Source organism: Gigantopelta aegis, chromosome 8 (assembly GCF_016097555.1).
Source record: "Gigantopelta aegis isolate Gae_Host chromosome 8, Gae_host_genome, whole genome shotgun sequence".
Lineage (NCBI taxonomy): Eukaryota > Metazoa > Mollusca > Gastropoda > Neomphalida > Peltospiridae > Gigantopelta > Gigantopelta aegis.
In genome coordinates this window covers 15551250-15577442 of record NC_054706.1, presented here as the reverse complement: position 1 = coordinate 15577442, position 26193 = coordinate 15551250, and the positions used below count along the sequence as shown (strand labels likewise).

At 36.6% G+C, this 26193-nt stretch overlaps 1 protein-coding gene across 1 annotated transcript; it reads right to left on the bottom strand.

Annotated features, from left to right (window-relative positions):
* Positions 1-3578: 3578 nt before the first annotated feature.
* Positions 3579-25286, bottom strand: LOC121379507 (cubilin-like). The gene is made up of 9 exons (XM_041508150.1): positions 25175-25286; positions 21354-21509; positions 18962-19057; positions 13321-13442; positions 12317-12521; positions 10963-11114; positions 8431-8632; positions 7299-7480; positions 3579-3764 (listed from the first exon to the last, which is right to left on the bottom strand). The coding sequence occupies exons 1-9, from the start codon at positions 25281-25283 to the stop codon at positions 3579-3581; spliced, it is 1410 nt and encodes a 469-aa protein (XP_041364084.1). The 5' UTR covers positions 25284-25286.
* Between the last annotated feature and the right edge of the window lie 907 nt (positions 25287-26193).

The following is a 26193-nucleotide window of genomic DNA, read 5'->3' as shown; positions in this document are numbered from 1 at the left end:
TCCTAATAGTAATAATATCCAACTTAATACATTATACAATTATCATATTTTTCAAGGTAGGACTTGAAGCATTTGTTCTTAACTATATTGAAATGAGTAGATATCTTATTATCTTTGGGCAGCCCTATTATAGCTTAATGTGTGGATTCAGATGTGTTCTAGAGAAGCATATAGCCGAGTTAAACCTACAGATGTAGACGACTGTGACTTGACATAATGCTAATGCAGCTAGTGTTCGCCATTTGAATTTTTTTCACCCAAAAATTCACTGAATGTCGACTTATAATTGAAACTAATATTAACCGTGCTACATTACTGTTTTGGGGATCATAAAGAACAATCCAGACCCATTTTTAACATTGTAAGTTTAAGTCTGCTACTAGCAGTTACACCAGGCATACACTTACACGTTTTTGGAATCTATTTCATGCAGAAAATTACATCATTATGGAAAATGGAACATTTTAAATGCTACTAGCAGTTACACCGGGCATACACTTACACGTTTTTGGAATCTATTTCACACAGAAAATTACATCATTATGTAAAATGGAACATTTTAAATGCTACTAGCAGTTACACCGGGCATACACTTACACGTTTTTGGAATCTATTTCACACAGAAAATTACATCATTATGGAAAATGGAACATTTTAAATGCTACTAGCAGTTACACCGGGCATACACTTACACGTTTTTGGAATCTATTTCACACAGAAAATTACATCATTATGGAAAATGGAACATTTTAAATGCTACTAGCAGTTACACCAGGCATACACTTACACGTTTTTGGAATCTACATGTATTTCACACAGAAAATTACATCATTATGTAAAATGGAACATTTTAAATGCTACTAGCAGTTACACCAGGCATACAGTTACACGTTTTTGGAATCTATTTCACACAGAAAATTACATCATTATGTAAAATGGAACATTTTAAATGCTACTAGCAGTTACACCAGGCATACACTTACACGTTTTTGAAATCTATTTCACACAGAAAATTACATCGTTTTGATGCTATGTAATAATGATAGTTTGATTGGAATTTTATTAATGCGATAGTACAAAAGTTGAAAACCAGTTTGTAAAATACTTACACGTTTTTCAAATATTGTACTATTGTTCACATGTGCTGAAAATAAGAAATATTTCATATTTATAAGTTGTTTTTCATGGGTCGACATTTTAAATGGGTCTAGCATAAAAAAACCGTTTTCAGGGCTACAATTAGGGACTCGACTTATAGCCGAGATCGATTTACAGGCGAAGAAAATTACGGTATGATCTATTGATATTTCAAGTCACATTTTAAGAGTGGAAAAGAAACAAAACAAAATTTGTTGTCTTAACATTATAGTTATTCAACAAATGATCGAGAAAGAGAAAAGGTAAGGAATATTTTATTCATTACACTTCTGCACATTTTAAACTATGGCTATTTGGTGTCTAACATATTGTAATTTCAACACTTGGTCAAGAGAGAGAGAACAAGGGGAAATCCACTGATACCCCTACCAAAACAACAGCAAGGGATCTTTTATGTTAATTTTCCCATAGACAGGACAGTAAATACCACAGCCTTTGGTGTACCAGATCAGGCCCTAATCTAGAATTGAAAAAGTAGAAGTGATTTCTCCCTTGCCAGAAGAAAGGGGAGAACTTTGATAAAAATAGGCTAAGTGAACATTTAATTAACGGTACATTTCGTAATGTTTCGCCAGTTTCCACGTTCAATCGGAAAAATTCTGAATTTTACTCGGTTCTAATCATAATATTTCGATATAAAACACAGTAGAATCTCATTGGCTTGAATGCCCAATGATCAAACCTACCGGTATTCTCGAACCAAGAACAAAATACTGATTTTTTTCTCTATTAAACACTTTTATTTTGGTGCTGATTGGTCGAATACCCCTGCGGTCGAACACAAGCATTCTGTCAAACCAGTTTATTGGTCCGAAGTGTAAAATTAAACATATTTAGTTCAAACGGCTAAGTCTATCCAAAGTAATATAAAAAATAATTTATGTAGGAATTTTTCATCGATCGTTTCTATTTTGTCAATCATATTTCGGATGATATTCCATATTTTCTCAATGTTGTCAATATGTCACAGCAGCATAATAAAAAACTACTTTTTAAATTAATAAATATATATAAGTACAGACTACCAGTGTGTTTGTTATGTTTATTTAACGGTGATAAATAATTGTTACCAATATATATCTCATCCGACATTTGACGATGACTTCGTTATTTATGAGTCAATCGGACCATCTCGCCCAAGCCGGTTTTACAGTAATATGCGAGGTTGTCTGATTGATTTTTGTGTTACAGAAGCACCAGACAATGGCCGAATGCATGGTTCGAACTATCCGATGGGTCGAACAAACTTTGATGCACCAACAGTGTTCAAGACAATGAGATTCTACTGTACTACTTCCAGTAATAAAATCTGAACAAAACAGTTGTATGTTTAATTAACGTGATATTATTAAGTAGTTGATAATATGCCGTTATGTTAATATTAAAGTATTAATTATTAGTGTCTTGCATTACTGAAATGAAGGTGGCTTAAGATTAACAACGCTCGACTGGTCAAAGCACATGGTGCGACATTGCAGCACTTTCAAAAAAACAATAGCCATGTTTCTGAAGAATGTTAACATATTAGACGATGACATGTATTTAATATCTTCATAACTGAAACTGGCATGAGCATTAACATTTGTTGGTTGAATATAATAAATTGAACAAGGTAAAACATTATTTCATCAAATCAATCGTACATTACAGCTAGTGTGCATGCGCAGAAACCATTTCCCCGTTCACGATTACTCGAGATTACTCGAGAATACAGTCTGGAGCCAAAGTGAAAACACTGTCCGACATACGGCGACAAGGTGACAAGTGAGCTATGACAATAACAAGTCGGGTCTTGATGTCTGTTATGTGATTTCGTTTTTAAAATCGGATTAGGCCCAGAATATTACGGCGACTTCGATTTCTCACTACTGCCCATAACTCGGCGACTTAAGCAGACTTCCATAGAAAAAAACCGCTCATTTCACTGGCAAGATTAGAGCCTGCCAGATGTGGAGCACTGGTTGGGACAAGATCCATTGCAACTCAGAGACTAATTTAGGCTGCTCCTTTTGAGTCTGTATACAAGTCGTAAATCACTGGTTGGGAAAGGAAAACATTTGATAGGCCACCAGGGCAATCGATCCCAGGACCAAGATCAGCGTTCTATCACCGACTAATTTAGGCTACTCCTTTTGCGTGGGTATAAAAGTCGTAAATCAGTGGTTGGGAAAGCAAAACATTTGATGGGCCACCAGGGCAGTCGATCAGCATTCTATTACTGACTTGGGAAAGGAAAACATTTGATGGGCCACCAGGGTAATGGATCCCAAGACCAAGATCAGCATTCTATCACTGGCAATGTTAAACTTTGAATATCATCAATCAGAGTTGTTTACCTGTTTTTGCTCCTCTTTTCTTACAGGTATACAATCAAAAATAATAAGTCTCCAACAAAAAGATTTCAGTGTGATATAAAAAGTTCAAATGACTGGCTTACCAATGGAAAATTCTATTTTGAAGCGGCCATCAGCTTGAATAAGACTTGAGGTGAAGGTCAGATGAACTGTATCACCACCAGCGACAGATTTCATGGCATTAGTCAGGTCACCCTTAAATCCGTCACCTTCATGAATAGCTGGGGAACTGGTGTCTTGTCCATTATACACCTAAAACACAAGTGTTTAAGATGATTAACTTTTTCCCTCCCATTCTCGACTGCAGTCGCAAAACTAACATAAAACCCCATTCTTGACTGTAGTCGAGACAAGACGGTCTTCATAAACACAGCTGTCAAGATTCACAGGAGTTATCTATCTTGATTCTGTGAACACTAGAGCATAGTAGAATGACAATCAAACACATTGAGTGTATTATATTGACTGGTATTCATATTTAAGTTGTTATCGCAATTTCAAAAAGAAAAAAAGAAATTGTCTTAATTTGTGTAAATGTTATTGTTGACTTAATGGGTTCAATTTCTCGCTATTTGCCTAATTATTTCTTTTAAAACATGTTGGACATTATTAATTAATGAAAACTGAAAATTCGTAAAGGATGTATTCACCGAAAATAACGGATAATACAGACTTTGAAGTAGGGGATTACTTGCCGTCGAATGAAAGTGAAAATAACCTGTCATAAACAATGATGTCATGGACTGTGATCATAGGGTTTTAAAAAACACTTTTTAAAAATATTAACAAGTTCTGTAAATTTTATTTTGGTAATTAGACTCACTAATATCTCCTCTAAACCAGGGGTGGGGAAAAGCCCTTTTTTCCTGGTCTGGGACCGATTCTTTATCTCTGGGACCAAAATTATTTTTTAAAAACATGTATTTGCCAGTCCCACTTTTGTCATTCTTGTCGGTCCAAAGCACCTATCCATTTCTATTATTGGAATAAATTCCTATCCGTCAAGTGGACCAGCCTGCCCAGACATCAGTATCTCGTGCATGATTTAAAATAATAATAAATACATAAATAGTGGTCAATATGGCTGGTGTTTCAGACATCTGTGATATTAAAGTCTGCCTATAAGTATATATCGACAGTCACTGAAGTCGGACCTACATTAGTGTCAATCCACTGCCATTAGGCTACACATTTGTCAAAGTCGCTGAGCTGGTCAAGAGATTAAACAGACGTTAACAATAACACCATTCTTGGTGAGAGAGCCATCAAGGTATTACACTCCAATTAAAACAAAGGACCCAGAGTTTGCAACTGGCTATAATCAACACCTGTATATGGACTTCTGTCGGGTCCAGTGTCCTAGTCCGAAGCAAGAGGCTTTTGTGCAATACAAACTGCTTGAAATAACATAAAATATACTGAAATAATCTATAAATGTATTTATTGTTGACTGTTCAATGTAGTGTATCCAATAATTATGAAGGATTTTAAAATTAACAAAAGGTTTCCACCTTTTTTGTTAACAAGTGGGAGTGAGCAGAACAGCTACACATACTGGTTATCTCTAGAGCCAGTAGAGGTCAAATTTCACCCAATCAGCGATGACGTTATTAAGGCCGTCCCACACTAGCGCAGCACGTCAGCAGTGAAGCGTCAATAATGCCCACATATACATGTATGCAGCGTGTCAAACAGAAATAAAAGAGAGAAAAAAAGCTGAAAAGAGGAAAAGAAAAACGGATTTGATTTGAAAACATGGCTCCCAGGAAGATAATTTCAAGTAAATTGGTTTTAATGTATTTGTATAGAAGATTACTTGATAAAAAACGCAAGAGGAAGTTTTGGGTACACGATATCATTGACCAGGCATTGGCTGCCATTTCCTTGTTTTTGTAACTAACCGATTGGATGTCGTATATGCATGGGTGTTTCTGCACCTCTATGATCAACCTTTCTTCGTCAATATTTTGTTTTGGCATTGTTTTTCAGTAAAATAAAGATATTCGTCAATGGTGTCTGGGGGTTTTTTTTTGGTGGAAGACCTAAAATATTACAACATTATGACATCATAAACTGGGGGTTTCTGTGCGCGTCAGAGCAGTAAGCAGCAAAAATCGCTTTTGGAATGATCGAAAAAAGAAGAAGACATTGACGCGCTGTTGATGCGCTGCACTAATGTGGGACGGCCTTTAATCTCTTTGTCTAAACATGTACTAGCTCAGGCTGTCAAACGCTTCAACGGTGCCATCTTTTATTAATTTTCAGGACACAGCAGGGGACAATATTTCGAAATCTGAGGTAACCGGAAGTTGGTTCACGTGGTTTTTACCTAGGTATCCAATTGTTCGGTTAAGGATAAAAACATGTTCGAAATAATTTATTGTTATTAATGATTTTATCACAGGATTATTATGTCTAAGAAAATATTGTCAGTGTGGAATTAAACACATTTTCTTGAGCTGTTGAAGTTCATAACTAAATTTTATTGCAAAGGAAAGGAATATTTGCCTACCAACACTGGTACACTGAATTCCATTCAAAAACCTACCAATAAGTTTCAGCTGTTACTGCTATTGCATGTGTGAGGTATAAAACATACAATAACCTTAATCCTTGTTTACAATATTTAGGTCCAGTTACATAAAGTCCATTAAATGTATTATTATTTCTTCTCATATCCTCCAACTACTAATCTGACCGCTGTGTTCACTATATTTTAACCTATGACTACTGTGATTCTAACATACAGCTACTGGGTGTCTAACATACAGCTACTGGGTGTCTAACATACAGCTACTGGGTGTCTACCATACAGCTACTGTGATACTAACATACAGCTACTGGGTGTCTACCATACAGCTACTGTGTTTCTACCATACAGCTACTGGGTGTCTACCATACAGCTACTGGGTGTCTACCACACAGCTACTGGGTGTCTACTGGGTGTCTACCATACAGCTACTGGGTGTCTACCACACAGCTACTGGGTGTCTACCATACAGCTACTGGGTGTCTACCATATAGCTGCTACCGGGTGTCTACCATACAACAGCTACTGGGTGTCTACCATACAGCTACTGGGTGTCTACCACACAACAGCTACTGGGTGTCTACCATACAGCTGCTACTGGGTGTCTACCACACAGCTGCTACTGGGTGTCTACCATACAACAGCTACTGGGTGTCTATCATACAGCTACTGGGTGTCTACCATATAGCTGCTACTGGGTGTCTACCATACAACAGCTACTGGGTGTCTACCATACAGCTACTGGGTGTCTACCACACAACAGCTACTGGGTGTCTACCATACAGCTGCTACTGGGTGTCTACCACACAGCTGCTACTGGGTGTCTACCATACAACAGCTACTGGGTGTCTATCATACAGCTACTGGGTGTCTACCATACAACAGCTACTGGGTGTCTACCATATAGCTGCTACTGGGTGTCTACCATACAACAGCTACTGGGTGTCTATCATACAGCTACTGGGTGTCTACCATATAGCTGCTACTGGGTGTCTACCATACAGCTACTGGGTGTCTACCATACAGCTGCTACTGGGTGTCTACCACACAGCTACTGGGTGTCTACCATACAACAGCTACTGGGTGTCTACCATATAGCTGCTACTGGGTATCTACCATACAGCTACTGGGTGTCTACCATACAGCTACTGGGTGTCTACCATATAGCTGCTACTGGGTGTCTACCATATAGCTGCTACTGGGTGTCTACCATATAGCTGCTGTGTGACAAAGTGTTTTGGAAAGTAATTCTGTACCTTAACTACATCTTTCTCATCTGCAGCCAGAGAGAATTCAACTAGATTGAGTAGAATTGGTCGCTTGTCTGCATCAGGTGCCTTCAGCATCCACGAACAATCGATGGAAGTCGGGTACTTGTTCTTGAGATAACCAGGAGAGTAGATTTCACCTGCGTTCTTTTGAATCTGAACATCACATCCTAACAAACACAAATATAACATAATTTGTGAAAAAGGTTTTCTAAATGCTAAAAAGCCTTTATTATGCAGTTTTTGTAACTGAATCTGATATTGTTATTTTGACATATGGTTTACAAAATAAAAAAGAAAACACACAGCAACCACATTCAAAAACATTTCCCAATTTTTTTGAAAAGTGAGGATGTGGGGGAGTTTTTCATCAAATGAACAGTTTTTTGCCGACATAAAAATCCCACTTTTTGCAAACATCTGGAGGTTATTTTAGACTACCCCAACCTAACAGCAGCAATGGATCTTTCATATGAACTTTCCCCATAGACAGGACAGCACACAGCATTTTCTCTCATCGTCAGCTATATAGGACAGAGCTACAGAGATATGTAAGAAATTTCTATCCTACATGGGATATCACACACATGCATTTAACATGACGTCGTTGGTAATATATGACATCATATTAATGTGAGATGATGACGTGAGGTCATTAGACATGGTTTTAAATTAATATTTTGTTTTAAAAGATATCCAGTTAATTTGTAGTGTTAAATTTTATTTAACATACGGAACAAACATGGCAATTACGATAGTGTAGTTTATTTATGATAAAATGCTCAAATAAAAAAGTTACTTGTTCAGCCATCTTTTTCTGTTCGTGTAAAATAATGGTTTATTTACCGAATTAATGAGAGAAAAAGACTCCATCATATGTGGTCATGTAGGATAGAAAAGTACACCCTCGGTCGTCCCAGGTCGAAATTTTCACCACCTCGGGTGTACTTTTTCTATCCCCCATGGCCGCATATGATGGAGTCTTTTAGTCTTTACCTACCAGTTATAGGACACGGGTTGGGACAGATAAAACCCAAAATATCCACCAAGGGCAATTGATCCCAGGACTCATCACGCTTCGATCTGTCATGATTACAAAATGCATGAATTAAACACTTGCCTTTTTTCACCCTCATGTTGATCCCATTGCCAGAGATGATTTTTATTCCCTTCAAAACGACTCTTATTTTGTTGCTTGAAGAAATGTAGATAGGTGGAGACCGCAGGCCAGATGACATTCTTATTGTCACTGGTTGCTCCATGTAGCTGTCACCGTCGTAAATCAGCAACTCCCAATCTGACATCAGATCCACTTCAAAAATCTAATAATCCACAGACACAAGAGTCAGAGATGCAGAAGGATGCAAAGAGAGAGGGAGGTGAAAAAGAGAGAGAGAGGGACAACAAAACAAAGAAGGTGGGAGACAGACAGGGAGAGACAGGGTGGGACAGAGGGATAAACCTGGGGAGGTGGAGAGTCAGAGAGAGATGGAGAGTTGTAGACATATCTGGAACAGAGGAGTCATTAATAGGCAGGGCTGCCAGTGATTTTTCTACCCCTGTTTAATACATGTTCGCCGAGTAGAGAATGACTAAAAATAAACACTTTCCAACTGAATGTTAGTATTTTTACTTAATATGTATGTTAATAACCTTGTGACATGTGTTGGTTACAAAAGCTGGTAGTTAATGTATGGTCTTAATACACTGAGTCATATTAAAAACTTCACAATCTAAAATTTGAATAAAGTCAATGAGTTTTGAAATCAGGTATTTTTGAGGAATAAATATTGTAATGGCAATGTCTACACTCCATCTGAAGCCCATCACAGCCCACATGACCCAATCCATAGCACGTGCACAGCACCACTGAGGCAAAAGTGGTTTTGCACGTGCCACTGGTCACATGACTACAATAGCACATGTGTTTTCATCGTTACTTGCTCACAGTAGTCTGACACAACAAAACAACACATTAAAACGATATTTATTATGACCTGTTTCAATGCCATGGCTCACAAATGTGCAACGTGAATGTGCCATCGGCATGTTACACGTGGGAACATCAGTAGCTGACGTTGCAAGGGCGTTGGGTTGCAGTCGACGGGCAATTTATGACTTGCGGACACTAGTACAACAAATGTGCCCCCGACCGGGTAGACCACGTGTGAAGTCATAGGTAGAAGTCATATTGTATTATGTCACCTCTGCAACCGTTTCATGACACTACAGCAACCAGTAATGTACTTTTCAGCCGACGGGTGTCCGCGTAAATGATCCAAAATCAGCTGCGAACCGCTCACCTCCACGCACGGCGCCCATATGTCAACGTCAACTGTGGGCACAACGCCACTTGCGATGGACTAGAGTCGTGTTTAGGGATGAATCAAGATTCACACTGCAATTTGCCGATGGCAGGCAGAGGGTTTGGAGACGATGTGGTGAACGTCATGCTCTGTGTTGTGTCAGCAAAATTGACAAATTCGGAGGCGGAAGTGTAATGGTTTGGGGTGCTTTCTGTAGAAATGGACGTTCTCGACTTCTTGTCATCCGTGGCAACCTCATTTTGACAAAGGATTACCCGAGGAACACGGGCATCAATGTCATGGATTTTCCTTCAAGGTCGCCCGACCTGAATCCCATCGAGCACGTCTGGGATGTGCTGGGAAGATGACTGCTCACTCTCAGGAGCCCCCCGTACAGACTTTGCAGGAACTTGGTGCCTCATTAGTGGAACAATGGTGCCGTATCCCTAATGCAGTCTTTACACACATCAGGCAGTCAATGAGGTGTCATTGCATTGCAGTTGTGGGTACACATGGCGGGCATACGCGCTACTGAACCTGTGATTTTATCAGACGACCCCGCTTGTGAATGACCATTTTGACTGTTTGTGGTTTTGACGAATACTGTGGGCGCATGGAACAGATTTTTGACTCAACATTTATTCATATTCTTTCTTTGGACATCACACAATAAAAAAAATACCTTATTTAACACGTTCTTCTGTCATATTTGCTAATTAGCCAAGATGAAACAGTTGTGAAGTTTTTAATTTGACTCAGTATATTTTAAAAACCATATTAACATTGCATAATTCTTAGTCTTTAATTGGTATCAACATGTTTAGGTCACATGACATGAAGTCATTAATTTCATTTCCATCTGTTATCAATACTTTTAATGACATCACTGTCAGGATTCAGGAGACAGACACACTCGAGATTAATGGGCATGAAACCACACTGAAATACTGATCCTCAATAAAACTCATATTACACAACATCGAGTCAACTAAGTAATGAAAAATTGAAATATCAAAGACTCTGGAATGTGCTATTTTGACTGACAATTAGTCAGAGGATCCCATGATGCAGCACCTGATCCAGAGGCCTAATTTACAAAGCTCTCTTAAGCTGTTTTAAGCAACATTACATCGTCATTGCAAGTCTTTTTGCACTGCATGTGAGATTGCAAATGTGCAAGAATTTAGTGAATTAGATCCCTGCTCTCACACTAACCCACTGACAATTGCCTGTTAGCAAGTCCTGCAGAGTGTAATGCATGAACCTAAGTTGGATATAAGCAGATAGATAATCATGTGTATGTTTGGATCTTGGGTTAAATTCTGTATGCAAAATTCTGAAATTACCTCTAGTGTTAGAATGGAATCAGCATCTGTTGTGATGAGCCAATGACGAGAGAAACCATATGGAGGAGTGCTTGGGTAAAATGGAGAAGACAGACTTTGCCAGTTATCAGAAGCTGCGATGTCTTGAACAGTTCTTGACAATTCAGCCACATCTGCAATTGTAATAAACATGCAATGATTCTCTTAACCTTCTGACTACTGCAGGCAAGATATCTCGCAAGCTAACACTGTATACGGGCATACAATGCATTCACTGAATATTTCCCACAGTTCGGCACAGGACACTGACTGGAAATAATAATAGAACACGGATTAAGTCTAATCTTGATAATAGCCACTTTAGTTTTTTGTTTTGCATGAGAAATACCTGGAAATGTTTAAACGAAAAAGTGGTTTTAGGCAAGTATTTTCAATTGACAACAATGGCAGAATGTTGTGGTCATTTTCAGCAATTGATAGCTGATTGTGACAGGTAATTTGATAATAAATGTGACCATTTTACCAACAACGAAAATCACCAAATATTGGGTTTTGAATCATAGAATGGTCAGGAGAACACAGGTATTGGGAATAATGGCAATACTGGACATCTGGCCACAAATGCACATAAGTAAATGCAACTTTATTGATTTTTTTTGCTTGAATTTTAATCAACTTTAACTGATCTAAAATATAAAAATTAGAAAAGCCACAAAAATAATACTTACCGATTCACATATGAACATTATTTTATGTATTTATAAAATATTTAAGTAAAAGTTATAAATTGTACCCCTCGATGTGGTTTTTGTCAAAAATGAATCCAGTAGTCGGAAGGTTAAAATTGAACTAAATTAACGATTGAAAACTTGAATATTTTGGAAATAAATGAAAATGTTTACTTTCTAAAGGCAGAAACAAACAAAAAAGCTTGTTTTAACAACACCACTGGAGCACACTGATTAATTAATCATCAGCTATTGGATGTCAAACATTTGGTAATTCTGACTTGTAGTCATCAGACGAAACACGCTACATTTTTTTTAATGAAGCAAGGGATCTTTTATATGCACGTTCTCACTGGTTGGAACGAGAAAAAACCCAATCAGCTGAATGGATCCACAGAGGTGGTTTGAACCTGTGGCGCAAGCACCTCAAACGAGCACTCAACCGATTGAGCTAAATCCCACGCCCAGGCAGAAACAAGACAAAATAGTTAAATGTGGCACTGCAATTTTTGTTTTTTTAAATAACGGGAATGTTACCATTACAAATTAGTCAATAACAGGACAACTGAATACTAAGTACACATTATCCCTAGCACTTGGATACAAACCAAGATATGTTTAACCCTATGGGTAATAATATGGATCACCTGATCTCCATGTGGCTACAAATCCAGACGACTCCACTGTTGCATCTGATCTGAATCTGACAATCAGAAAGTTGTTGAAGCTGTACACATCACGGTTGTCAGAATCACCTGATAAAGTCGTCAGTTTGGTACTAGTTTTCAGTGACTTTGATCCTCCCCACACCTCAATAATGTCACGATCCTTTTCTGTTCTCACTGTGGTGAACTAATGTAAAAGAAAAAGAAAGATCAAGGAGAGGAAAGGAATATTTGTTGAATGACACCTCAGCATTTTGCCCTTTTATTTACAAAACGTTGGGCACTTGTTGGAATGGGAAAAATCCTCAGTCCACTGAGGGTGATTGATCTTGTAACCCACCGCATCTTTTATGAAATGCTCTAGCAATGAGCTAGTCTGTTCCCAACAAGACTAAACATACTTTTGTATTATAATAAATCATCACAATTAACTCCAACTTATGTTAAAATGGCTTTAAAATTAAAAAAACGTATGTCATTAAAACAGTTGAAAAGAAAGATTTAGTTTTTAATTGCTATACAACATCTGAATCATTCTAAACTTGTGTTGGGTTCCCTAGCTCTGATGATGATTGCTATTCTGGAGAATATGAACATTAAATTACTACCTTTGTTGTGAATTTTGATGTGTTTCTTAAAATAATTATGATGTGTTGAGTTATCACCGCCTCAAGTTTCTTAACAAATTGATTTAAATATTATTTAAATACTCATAATATGTGCTATTGTTTCATATGCTATACATATTACATGTATGTTGATGTTTCTTTGAATGAATGTATGTATGTATAATATCATGTATAGATTAGAGAGGGCCTCATGGGAGATCAGTCACATTGTAATGAATGTGTTTACCCTCTGAAAATAAAGAATTTTATTATTATTATTATTATTATTTCTACTACTAGCCGAGATATATCACACTTTCTGCAGGAAATGAGACATTTTGAGAAAGTAGTGCTAGTGTCCAGTGATTTATACATTACTGTTAATTTGAGCTGGGTTCCCACTGGGCCCTCAACAGTCCAAAAGCAGTCAGCATTGGGCTTGTATGAACCCTGAGTGATGGTTCCTGATGCACCAGTCTTGTAGAATGAACACCTGTTAGCTACAAATAAATAGCATTTAACACATACACTAATAAAGTTCAGATTATAACATCTTATGATAGCTAGACCATTACAGCTCTTGTAAAATTTTACAGTTACATTTTAAAACAAAGATTTGATTTATCACTACAGCTCTTTTCATACATTTCATACACTTGTCAATGCAGCTGTTGTAACATTTTATAGTTACATTTTAAAACAAAGATTTGATTTATCACTACAGCTCTTTTCATACATTTCATACACTTGTCAATGCAGCTGTTGTAACATTTTATAGTTACATTTTAAAACAAAGATTTGATTTATCACTACAGCTCTTTTCATACATTTCATACACTTGTCAATGCAGCTGTTGTAACATTTTATAGTTACATTTTAAAACAAAGATTTGATTTATCACTACAGCTCTTTTCATACATTTCATACACTTGTCAATGCAGCTGTTGTAACATTTTATAGTTACATTTTAAAACAAAGATTTGATTTATCACTACAGCTCTTTTCATACATTTCATACACTTGTCAATGCAGCTGTTGTAACATTTTATAGTTACATTTTAAAACAAAGATTTGATTTATCACTACAGCTCTTTTCATACATTTCATACACTTGTCAATGCAGCTGTTGTAACATTTTATAGTTACATTTTAAAACAAAGATTTGATTTATCACTACAGCTCTTTTCATACATTTCATACACTTGTCAATGCAGCTGTTGTAACATTTTATAGTTACATTTTAAAACAAAGATTTGATTTATCACTACAGCTCTTTTCATACATTTCATACACTTGTCAATGCAGCTGTTGTAACATTTTATAGTTACATTTTAAAACAAAGATTTGATTTATCACTACAGCTCTTTTCATACATTTCATACACTTGTCAATGCAGCTGTTGTAACATTTTATAGTTACATTTTAAAACAAAGATTTGATTTATCACTACAGCTCTTTTCATACATTTCATACACTTGTCAATGCAGCTGTTGTAACATTTTATAGTTACATTTTAAAACAAAGATTTGATTTATCACTACAGCTCTTTTCATACATTTCATACACTTGTCAATGCAGCTGTTGTAACATTTTATAGTTACATTTTAAAACAAAGATTTGATTTATCACTACAGCTCTTTTCATACATTTCATACACTTGTCAATGCAGCTGTTGTAACATTTTATAGTTACATTTTAAAACAAAGATTTGATTTATCACTACAGCTCTTTTCATACATTTCATACACTTGTCAATGCAGCTGTTGTAACATTTTATAGTTACATTTTAAAACAAAGATTTGATTTATCACTACAGCTCTTTTCATACATTTCATACACTTGTCAATGCAGCTGTTGTAACATTTTATAGTTACATTTTAAAACAAAGATTTGATTTATCACTACAGCTCTTTTCATACATTTCATACACTTGTCAATGCAGCTGTTGTAACATTTTATAGTTACATTTTAAAACAAAGATTTGATTTATCACTACAGCTCTTTTCATACATTTCATACACTTGTCAATGCAGCTGTTGTAACATTTTATAGTTACATTTTAAAACAAAGATTTGATTTATCACTACAGCTCTTTTCATACATTTCATACACTTGTCAATGCAGCTGTTGTAACATTTTATAGTTACATTTTAAAACAAAGATTTGATTTATCACTACAGCTCTTTTCATACATTTCATACACTTGTCAATGCAGCTGTTGTAACATTTTATAGTTACATTTTAAAACAAAGATTTGATTTATCACTACAGCTCTTTTCATACATTTCATACACTTGTCAATGCAGCTGTTGTAACATTTTATAGTTACATTTTAAAACAAAGATTTGATTTATCACTACAGCTCTTTTCATACATTTCATACACTTGTCAATGCAGCTGTTGTAACATTTTATAGTTACATTTTAAAACAAAGATTTGATTTATCACTACAGCTCTTTTCATACATTTCATACACTTGTCAATGCAGCTGTTGTAACATTTTACAGTTACATTTTAAAACAAAGATTTGATTTATCACTACAGCTCTTTTCATACATTTCATACACTTGTCAATGCAGCTGTTGTAACATTTTATAGTTACATTTTAAAACAAAGATTTGATTTATCACTACAGCTCTTTTCATACATTTCATACACTTGTCAATGCAGCTGTTGTAACATTTTACAGTTACATTTTAAAACAAAGATTTGATTTATCACTACAGCTCTTTTCATACATTTCATACACTTGTCAATGCAGCTGTTGTAACATTTTATAGTTACATTTTAAAACAAAGATTTGATTTATTACTACAGCTCTTTTCATACATTTCATACACTTGTCAATGCAGCTGTTGTAACATTTTATAGTTACATTTTAAAACAAAGATTTGATTTATTACTACAGCTCTTTTCATACATTTCATACACTTGTCAATGCAGCTGTTGTAACATTTTATAGTTACATTTTAAAACAAAGATTTGATTTATCACTACAGCTCTTTTCATACATTTCATACACTTGTCAATGCAGCTGTTGTAACATTTTATAGGTTCATCAAAACAGCTCTTGTAAAATGTTATAGAAACATCAATTCATCATTTTACCTAGATATATCATTACAAAGAAAGAAATGTTTTATTTAACGATGCATTCAACACATTTTATTTACGGTTATATGGCGTCAGACATATGGTTAAGAACCACATAGATTTTGAGAGGAAACCCGCTGTCGCCACTACATGGGCTATTCTTTCCGATTAGCAGCAAGGGATCTTTTATTTGCGCTTCCCACAGGCAGGATAGCACAAACCATGGCCTTTGTTGAACCAGTTATGGATCACTGGTCGGTGCAAGTGGTTTACATCTACCCATTGAGCCTTGCGGAGCACTCACTCAGGGTTTGGAGTCGGTATCTGGATTAAAAATCCCATGCCTCGACTGGGATCCGAACCCAGTTCGTACCAGCCTGTAGACCGATGGCCTAACCACAACGCCACCGAGGCCGGTATATCATTACAATTCTTGTAACATATTTAACAGATATACCAATACAATAACATTTCATAAATACATCGATACAGTTCTTACAACATTTTCATTGATTAACATAGTACCTATTGTTTAACTGATATATTGTTGCATTCAAATATCTCCTTACATAATATATTATTATTAGATATATGAATTTATTAACACCTTTGGCTGCAGTAACATATTAATAAAATATTTAAATTGCTTAACTTCTTGAACTAGTTACAAATGAATATTAAGAAAACAACTAATTAAAGGTCAATGTTTATCAAAAACATAATTCATTATTGTTTGGTATATACGTATACCTTTTACAATATATATCAAGTATCAATAATTTTTTTTTTTTTTTTTTACCCGTTTTTAATATATTCACAATAAAAAGTCGCGTTTTTTACATCGCTTGCCAAAACACCTGTCGACTCCAAGAGCCAAGTCACGTGACCCCGTGACGTGCTAACCGGCATAACATGAAAGTGTGATTCGCAGCCTTTCAGACATTTTACTGGGAAGGTGGAACACATGTCTTTTAAAACGCAAAAATTTTATTATATTGAATTGAATTGTATGGATGGAATATTCTTTTGGAGATAGTTTTCAAATGTAAAATATGGTGAACCATTGTTTAGTGTTTGGATGTATCAAAGCAGCAGTTTTTCCAAACTTTAAACAAACCGACAATCACAGGATTTGCATGGAAGTGGTTCTTAAACAGAACCCGTGCGTAATGGAAAGGACTATCGCGATGGGATAGGATCTGCAGTGACCACTTCATCCCTGGGGATTACGACAATTATTTAAGGTGGTTGATAAATATGACACCCCACTGGCACATGTTCTACGATTGCGCATGATACAGCAAACAAGAAACCACGACGAGCACGAGCTAAACTAGAGCTCAAAAGGGTGGGTGGGGTGGGGGGGGGGGGGGGGGGAGGAGGAGGCGGGAAGGGTATCAGAGCAGGGGTGGCAGTGTAAAATATAGTGATACGACTCTTCTTTCAAATTCATTTGAGGTCATTTTCAGATACAACAAATATAACCCACAAAAGTGCCTCTTTAAAAAAGTGTTAGGCCATGCACCGTCCCTGCAGTGGTGTAGGAAGGGGACCTATGGGAACCCACCCCCACCAAAGTTTAAAAAAACACACTATTAAATTTTATAAGATCATATATACACATGTATATACATAGTGTTGCCCCCCCCCCCCCCCCCCCCCAATCCCAACATAAAATCCTGTCTACGTCAGTGGAGGGTACTAAGCCTAGAACAATAACAAAATATGTGGCTTGTATTTCATAATTAAATACAAACATTTTGTGCGTGTGTGCATGGTTGTGTGTGTGTGTATATATATATACACACAAAGTTTGTATACACACACACACACACACAGACAGACAGACAGACAGACAGACAGACAGACAGACAGACAGACAGACAGACAGACAGAGAGAGAGAGAGAGAGAGAGAGAGAGAGAGAGTGGACTGTCCAAACCGGCATCTATCTAAACCGGCATTGTGTGTAAACCGACAGTTTTAAAGTCCCGTTCAGCTCCCGTTAATTTATTAGAAAACAAACAAATCTGTCGACCCCGGATGCCTTCTATTCCAGACTTCGGAAGCAAATTCAAAAACAAAAGAACCTTTCATGTAGTAATTAGCTGTCTATACTCTTAACACCGGCATGCGATCAGACCTACTGTCTGCCAGTGGTCACCTTTTAACAATGACGGCAATTACCCCAGTAATTAGGACACCACAGAAAGTGTTATGAAATAATCGCGCCTCTTTGAAAGCTTAACAATTAACAACACCTGCCATAACGGGTGTAGGTAGCAAGATAAATCATATTATTATTTGCATGTGTTCATACCTGCATTGCATCATACCGATCTGTCTAAGACAATAAACTGAGATCCCTATTTTATGTGATATTAATCAATAAAATAATGTTATTTATTCTGATCTGAACACATATTTTTTATTACAGTCAAAATTTAATATCCCACTTTTAAAAGTCGGGACTGAACTTGTCCTGCTGTTCACAGGTAGGTAGGTAGGTTATCGTGCTTATATACCACTTCCTCACAAATCGAGGTACCATTAGAGTAGATGTATAAATATGTTAAGACCAAAATGTCCAAACTATCATCTGTTAAGAATCAGCTGTTTTTCGAACAACCATTCTCTGCTGTCGGCATGTTGACCTACTAACAGAACGCCTGCTGCTACGCCATAGGTCTGATGCGGGTCAAATCGGCTGAGTAGTGGGTTTTTTCCCCAAGCGTTTTACAAAAAGTCACTTTATTAATAACTGGGATGGTATTTTTGTTTTTTATTTTAAATACTGTAATGTTTATGTATTTGTTTTATATACTGTGTATTAATAATGTGCCATGAATGTGGACCTTTAAAGTTTAAAAAACTAAAGTAAAACTTGTTTTAATTATAGCGTAAATACAGTTTAGTCAATGCCATACCACAGTTCATTTCATCCAAGTTGTTTGAACAGTCATTTATCCCATCACAAAACCATTTGGTATTAATGCACTTTCCATTTCCACAGTCGGATGTTCCTAAAATGACAAAGAACTAAATAATGACAAAATTAAAAAACCACAAAAAAACCTCAACTTTTTAACAAAAATGATTCCAATTTTATCAGCAGCCATCAATTATAACTAATCAACTTTCAATGAAATGTACAAATGTGGGTAGCATTTGAATTATATTAGGATGTATTGCCATTGTATTTTGATAATTTTACCATGAATACCTATTCAAAGTCTGTTTTCTTCATGTACACATGGAAACAAACCCAAATCCAGATTTCTCATCTGAATTTTAGAAATAATTACACCAGAATTACTTCCACAACTGATTATAAATTTTATAACCAATCATCACATTACTAGAAACTAAGCGATCAATTTTTATTATTATCAATCATCAGAACAGCAATTAGTATAATCCAGGATGCAAACGTAACTTTAAAATTATGATCATTCAGCATACTAGTTAAAACAAGCATTTTGAGAGTACTGCTAAAGCAATACATGTCCCATAACAAGCCCAACAATCTTTTGTGTCTCCTAAATTTAGAGGCCATACCTCTGTGAAAAATGGGTAAATGACCATGAAAGTTAAAATTGATCAGTAATAGTTATATACAATAGTTCATCTCAATATTTTCAGGCATTGCAAAAAAAAAATTCATATCTCCTAAGTTCAAGGACCATAATTCCATCAAAAATGTATAAATTGTCATGGAAGTTAAATTGATCTGTAACAGTACACGAGAAAGCTATACATACAATTTCAGATCAAGGCCTGAAAAAAAACGTCCAGAAAACATTTTCATTTCAACTTATTTTCGTGCTAATATCCAATTACGTTTAAAGCATGCTCAGGGTTCCACCAAGCTTACAATACTGCTGTCGGTGTTTGCCGAAGCTTAGTTGAATGTGGGTATACTGTTGGGTTTCTTTCTGTAATGTGTTTATTAGTGATTAATATGTGAATGTCTTTTAATCAAGGAACTCGAAAATGATCGATGTAAAGGTATTTGACATCAAACATAGGATCGTTGTGGTATTAGAACTGGAGTATTTGACTACTCATTAGTGGGCACTGATTACAAAATAATTACATAGCTTGGTCTGAATACTCGGGCTATTAACATATAGCTTAATCTGCATAATAATTATGACTAACTTCTATTACGAGATACACTCAACCATCTACATGTATTAAAAACAATAAAGAACAATAATAAAATTTATAAAAACTAGTTATATAGACCAAACTAAAAACTCGTGGCTGGTTAACTATTATCTGATATCCGTAAACAGACTGCCCATTCGACATTATCGCAATGATCTAAATTTAGACAGGTTACATCAGCCACACTGATTTTTTATACTTATGTTACGTTAAACGTATTGATACAGTTGGAAACCAGTTAAACCGCTCGGTTATGGTCTCACTACACAGATCACTTCTGGGTGAGAGTTCATTCAGTCCACTGTATTTCTTAACTGTGACATATGTTGTGGTTCACATATTCACTTCTAGGAATTGGGGAAGAATTAAAACAATATGTATGTTTAATGGTAAGCCTTCTGGCTGTATTTTGCCCATGTTATTTTGTAATATTGTGCATTGATCTTTTGGGACATAGGTGTATAGCGTAAGCAACAGCCGGAGTGAATTGGTTAATGAACCACCTGTTCAGACCGGTACTACATCCAGATGTGGTCATATAGCAAAAAACTGAGACGGAAATATTCTCAATTTTGGAGTGAAAATAAATGCTTACATAATGTATATTCGCAGTGGTGTATGTTGTTAGTGCCAACGAGAACCCGTTCTATTGGCAATCTTCATTTTAATTTGGGCAATTTAACATGGGTTTCAATGGCAGATGACATCTGTGTAGTTAGATCTACATTTTTTACTGTAAAAGCGATTGAAAGCGAGTGAAACCCTGCATGTTATCCTAGGCACACACCTCAGCTATCTGGGCTGTGTCAGTGTGTGTACAGGACAGTGGGTTAGTTGTTAATTGTTAGTGGTTAGTGAGAGAGAAGGGTGTAGTGGCCTTTGAGTCGTTAAAACTCGCTTTGGGTGGAAGCCGGTACCAAACAGGCTACCTAAAGTTGTAAAATTTATAGTTGTGCATAGCTAATAAAAGTCACATCAGGAAACATGCTAATTTTCAACCATGCTAATCAATACTATAAACACAGATAAAACATTTACAAATATTATCAAATTTTTGTTTTTGTTTTTCAAAGTAACTTTTAAAAAGATTGTAGAGGTGCATTAAATTATAAAATATCTAGTATTATGTTAAAGCTTTTTATTACTAACCATTGATGCATGCTGGCTTCTTACAAACGAATGGCAATAACTCTTTGCAGCTTGTGATTTTCCACAGTCCATTTTCACCAACAGAAACACAGGCGCCATCTTGAGTGCCTTCTGGTGGCTGATTATTACCCCAAATACCATCACACTTTCTAGAATCTATAGTTTAAATAAAGAAACAAAAACTTGTATAATCACCTTTGGGATCGATTTAGCCAAAATGGAAATGTCCGTGATAAGACCCAGATCCAGCAGACCACGTGTTATGACGGCTGCGCAAGATCGCTACATCTGGTTACGCCATTTACGGGATAGGTTCTTGACAGCAGCCTCTACCACTGCAGCCATACCAGGGTTGCGAAGGATATCGGACCAGACTGTAAGAAACTGCCTATGACAAGATGGTTTACGACCAAGACGGCCCGCTCAAAGGATAGTTTTTCCGCCATGTAATCGTATCCTAAGACTCCAATGGTGCAGTAGATGTCGAGTATTGCACAGGGACCAATGGCGGAGGATAGCTTATAGTGATGAATCGCGTTTTACACTGCACAGAGCTGACGGACGCGCAAGGGTATACCGTCGTCATAATGAACGTTTTGCGCAAAATTGCATCCAGGAAGCAGATCACTTTGGCGGTGAGAGTGTCATGGTGTGGGCGGCCATTTGTTTCAACGGAAGGACTGACCTGGTACATATCCAAGGCAATTTAAATGGCATTAGGTACAGAGACGAAATTTTAGCTCCACATATGATTCCATTTGTGAGCGCAAATAACGTCATTTTTCAACACGACAATGCTCAACCCCATATGGCTAGAGTAGCAATGGAATTCCTGCAAAGAAATAATGTCATTACATTACCTTGGCCCTCTAAATCTCCAGATTTGAACCCCATCGAACACATATGGGACCACTTGGATCGACATCTGCGACTACGTCAACACCAACCTCAGACGCTAAAAGAGCTTGTCCAGGCATTCCAAGAGAGGTGGACTGCAATACCCCAATGTGTTATGCAGACTATGGTAATGTCCATGGGCAGGCGGTGCCAAGCAGTTATCGACACATTTGGTGGCCATACCCGATACTGACTTGAACTGATCTTGACATTGTACGCCACCATTATTTCTTTATTCATGCCATTGCTAACGTGAATGTGGATGTCCTTGCCAAATTTCAACACTGTCAGTTCTCTAATGTTATTTCTACATCCAATGGAAGATCATAAATGTAAACATACCTAATTCAAACGTGCGTTTCTTTTTTTGAATAGTATTGCTACAGGAAGCGGATCGCAGTTTGTGTGTGTGTGTGTATATATATATATATACACACACACACATACACACGCCTTCTATTCTGGACTTCGGATGTAAATTCAAGAACAAAAGAATGGGTCATGTAGTAATTACATGTAGCTCCGTCTACACAGGCATGCTATCATACCTCTACTGTCTGCCAGTGGTCACCTTTTAAACAATGACGGCATTTCCCCAGTAATTAGGACACTGCAGTAAGTGTTATGAAATAATCGCGGCTCTTTGAAAGCTTAATAAACAAAGAACACCACCTGTAGTAACGGGTGTAGGTAGCAATATAAATTGTATTATTATCTGTATGTGTTCATACCTGCATTGCATCATACCAATCTGTCTAAAACAATAAATTCAGATCCCTATTTTAGGTAATATTAATCAATAAAATAATGTTATTTATTCTGCTTGTTGTTTTAAATGTGTTCTGATCTGAACACATATTTTTTATTACAGTCAAATGTTAATATCCCACTTTCAAAAGTCGAGACGTAGCCCAGTGGTAAAGCGCTTGCTTGATGAGCTGTCGGTTTGGGATTGATCCCAGTCAGTGGGCCCATTGGGCTATTTTTCGCTCCAGCCAGTGCACCACGACTGGTAAATCAAAGGCCGTGGTATGTGCTATCCTGTCTATGGGATGGCGCATATAAAAAATACCTTGATGCTAATCGAAAAGAGTAGCTCATGAAGTGGCGACAGCGGGTTTCCTCCCTCAATATCTGTGTGGTCCTTAACCATATGTCCGATGCCATATAACTGTAAAAAAAATGTGTTGAGTGCGTCGTTAAATAAAACATTTCCTTCCTTCCTTCAAAAGTCAGGACTGAACTTGTGTCCTCCTTCTAGGTAGGTTAATAAGTTAACGTGCTTACATACCACTTCCTCACCAATCGAGATACCATTCGAGTAGATGTACAAATGTTATGAGACCAAAAAGTCCAGACTAGCATCCATTAAGAATCAGCTGTTTATGAAAAATTATTCTCTGCTGTCAGCATGTTGACCTACTAACAGAAGGTCGGATGCTACGTCACAGGTCTGATAGGGGTCAAATTGACAATACATCATCGCAATGCCAAGAAGATTGCCACTCCCAGGGTAGTTTACTAAATCAAAACTAGCATAGGACACAGCTCATTGGCATAACTATAGCTCTGATCACATGCACTCATGAATCACTGTCAAAACAGATCAACACCAGATGTTCGCGAAAGATGAGCACATCCTGACCCACAAGTGACACCTATCATGAGTACTGTCACCACAGCTGTCAAGTCCGTCACTTCATCTAAAATGATGAAAAGGTAGTAAAAAAGTTTCTTATAGAGAAAACCTGCTATATGTTTCCATTAATAGCAAGGAATCTCTATATGCACCATCTCACAGACAGGGTAGCACATAAACACATCCTTTGATATACCAGTTGTGGTGCACTGGTGGCTAGAATGAGAAATGGCCCAATGAACCCATTGGGCCATTTCTCGTTTACTGACAGATAACGATTCAACCGATCACACATCAAGCTTGAGATGAAAAGGTATGCACAAGTTCAAAATAAGGAATAGCATTAGGTATTATTTTGGTCACTGATGCATCCTATTTAGTAGATATAGCCTCCAAATGTCTACCATAAAACGTTTTGAATGCCCACTGGAGTCCCTGGACATCATAACCCTGATGGAATAACTGCAAGAAAGCTGCATACAATGAGCATGTTCTAAGGTATGTTAGAAGTTGTGATATGTGGACTCCAAAAGGTGGAGCAAAACGTATGCTGCTCGAGGGAAAAATTATTATTGGGAAGTTGAAGTCGTCCCTTTTGTCATACAGCTTAGTTTGGAGGCCAATGCACTGATTGAGGTATGCAACTGATTTGATACCTTTAGATGTTTCCTTTTTGGGTGAACCATCTGTTATACTGCTATTATTGAATGATACAAGATCATCAATCAGGGCTTCTCGAATTTTTATAAAATTAGCCCTGGGATCAGTGATTTAAAAACAAATTACTAGCCACGATTAAAAATTCACTAGTCCTACTTTATTTTAAGTTAATACAATTTGACTAAATAATAGTAATAATTGGATATGTCATCTAAAGAGGGAGATAGAGCTTAAAAACACTAACACTGGGGGGTTGGGGTTAGGGCAGGATGTTCATATTTACAAAATAGACTTAACTAGAATATTTGACCAAAACAATTCACTAGCCGTCATGTATGGCAGTAGTAATTATTTACTAGCCCAACTTTGAATATCACTAGCCATGGGAGTGGGGCTACCATAATCTAGAAGCTCTGATCAATATAGCGGAAAGTAAAGTTCAAAGTTTTAGCCAAATTCCTTTGTGATATACATATATATATATATATATATATATATATATATATATATACACCACCAGCAACAGTTCAGTAGTTCAATAACATGTTTCAGCATTTCTGCCTTTTTCTAATTAACAATGGATCGGAGGCTACTTTATTTTTGACTCTTTTTCTTCCATTATTACCTGAATATTTTTGTCCATTCCAAAACCTGGTCCAGGAAACACTTCTAGAAAACTCAGCGATCTTCTTATTTTCAATGTCATCGTCTGTTTGTAAAGACATAGCACCCATGCTGAAAAATGTAACAGAGTTCAAAACATATGTACACTATATATATGTATACGTATACAAATAATTTATGAGTTTGAAAATAGGTAAGAAATTGGATCTTTGACAGGAATTGCACCTACATTTATGGTGCACAGTTGTGTTGAATGAGATCTCACTTTCCATGAGTGATTTGTACATACCGAGTATGAATACATGGTCGGGGTGGAGAGACTTCCTAGCAGCCGTGAAATGGCAAAATGGGGGGTGCCTCCAAAAATAAGAGATTTATTTCCAGATTTAGGTTGACATAACCCAGTTCAGACATACTTGCTGCTCAAAACAAGGACTGGCCATCATCACTACATGTGTGATTCACCTGGGAAAATTCTCTTTTTCAATTTTTTTAAATTTATGTTAATATAGTGGACAGTGTGTTATGATTTACTTCGCTGCTACCTGAAGACTCTTGACACATACCACTGGAATTCACACCACACTGGTTTCTAAGGTAATAATAACAATGTATTTGTATATTTCATAATTTTAATGGAGCCAGAAATTGGCTGCTTTAATTTTTATAATTTATTACATAATCACTGATGTAATATGACCACAACAACAACAAATGTTAAGGTTGAGGTGAACTCAAACTGGGTATTCACTATGAAAAATCGTATATTGGCCAAGACTGAAAAGATGCCAAATATGGGATGCGTAATTTGGACAGGCTGCCAAAAATGGACAAAAGAATGGATTATAAAAAATATGGAGTTATTCGTGCAAAAATACCTGGTCGTCCAAAACACCAAACTTTTAAAGTACACCGACTCCAGTATATGCTCCACCACAATCACTTTGACATACCTCGTAGCATGGATGTATCACATTTATGTCACCACTCCCTCTGTGTTAATATTGAACACTTGAGCCT

What these genes read in the sequence shown, in the direction of transcription:
- LOC121379507 (XM_041508150.1), bottom strand. Translation starts at nt 25,283, where the DNA reads ATGGGTGCTATGTCTTTACAAACAGACGATGACATTGAAAATAAGAAG. An exon ending in GAATGGACAAAAATATTCAG is followed by an intron (nt 21,510 to 25,174) that starts GTAATAATGGAA and finishes TTTAAACTATAG; the next exon opens with ATTCTAGAAAGTGTGATGGT. An exon ending in GAAGCCAGCATGCATCAATG is followed by an intron (nt 19,058 to 21,353) that starts GTTAGTAATAAA and finishes TTGTCATTTTAG; the next exon opens with GAACATCCGACTGTGGAAAT.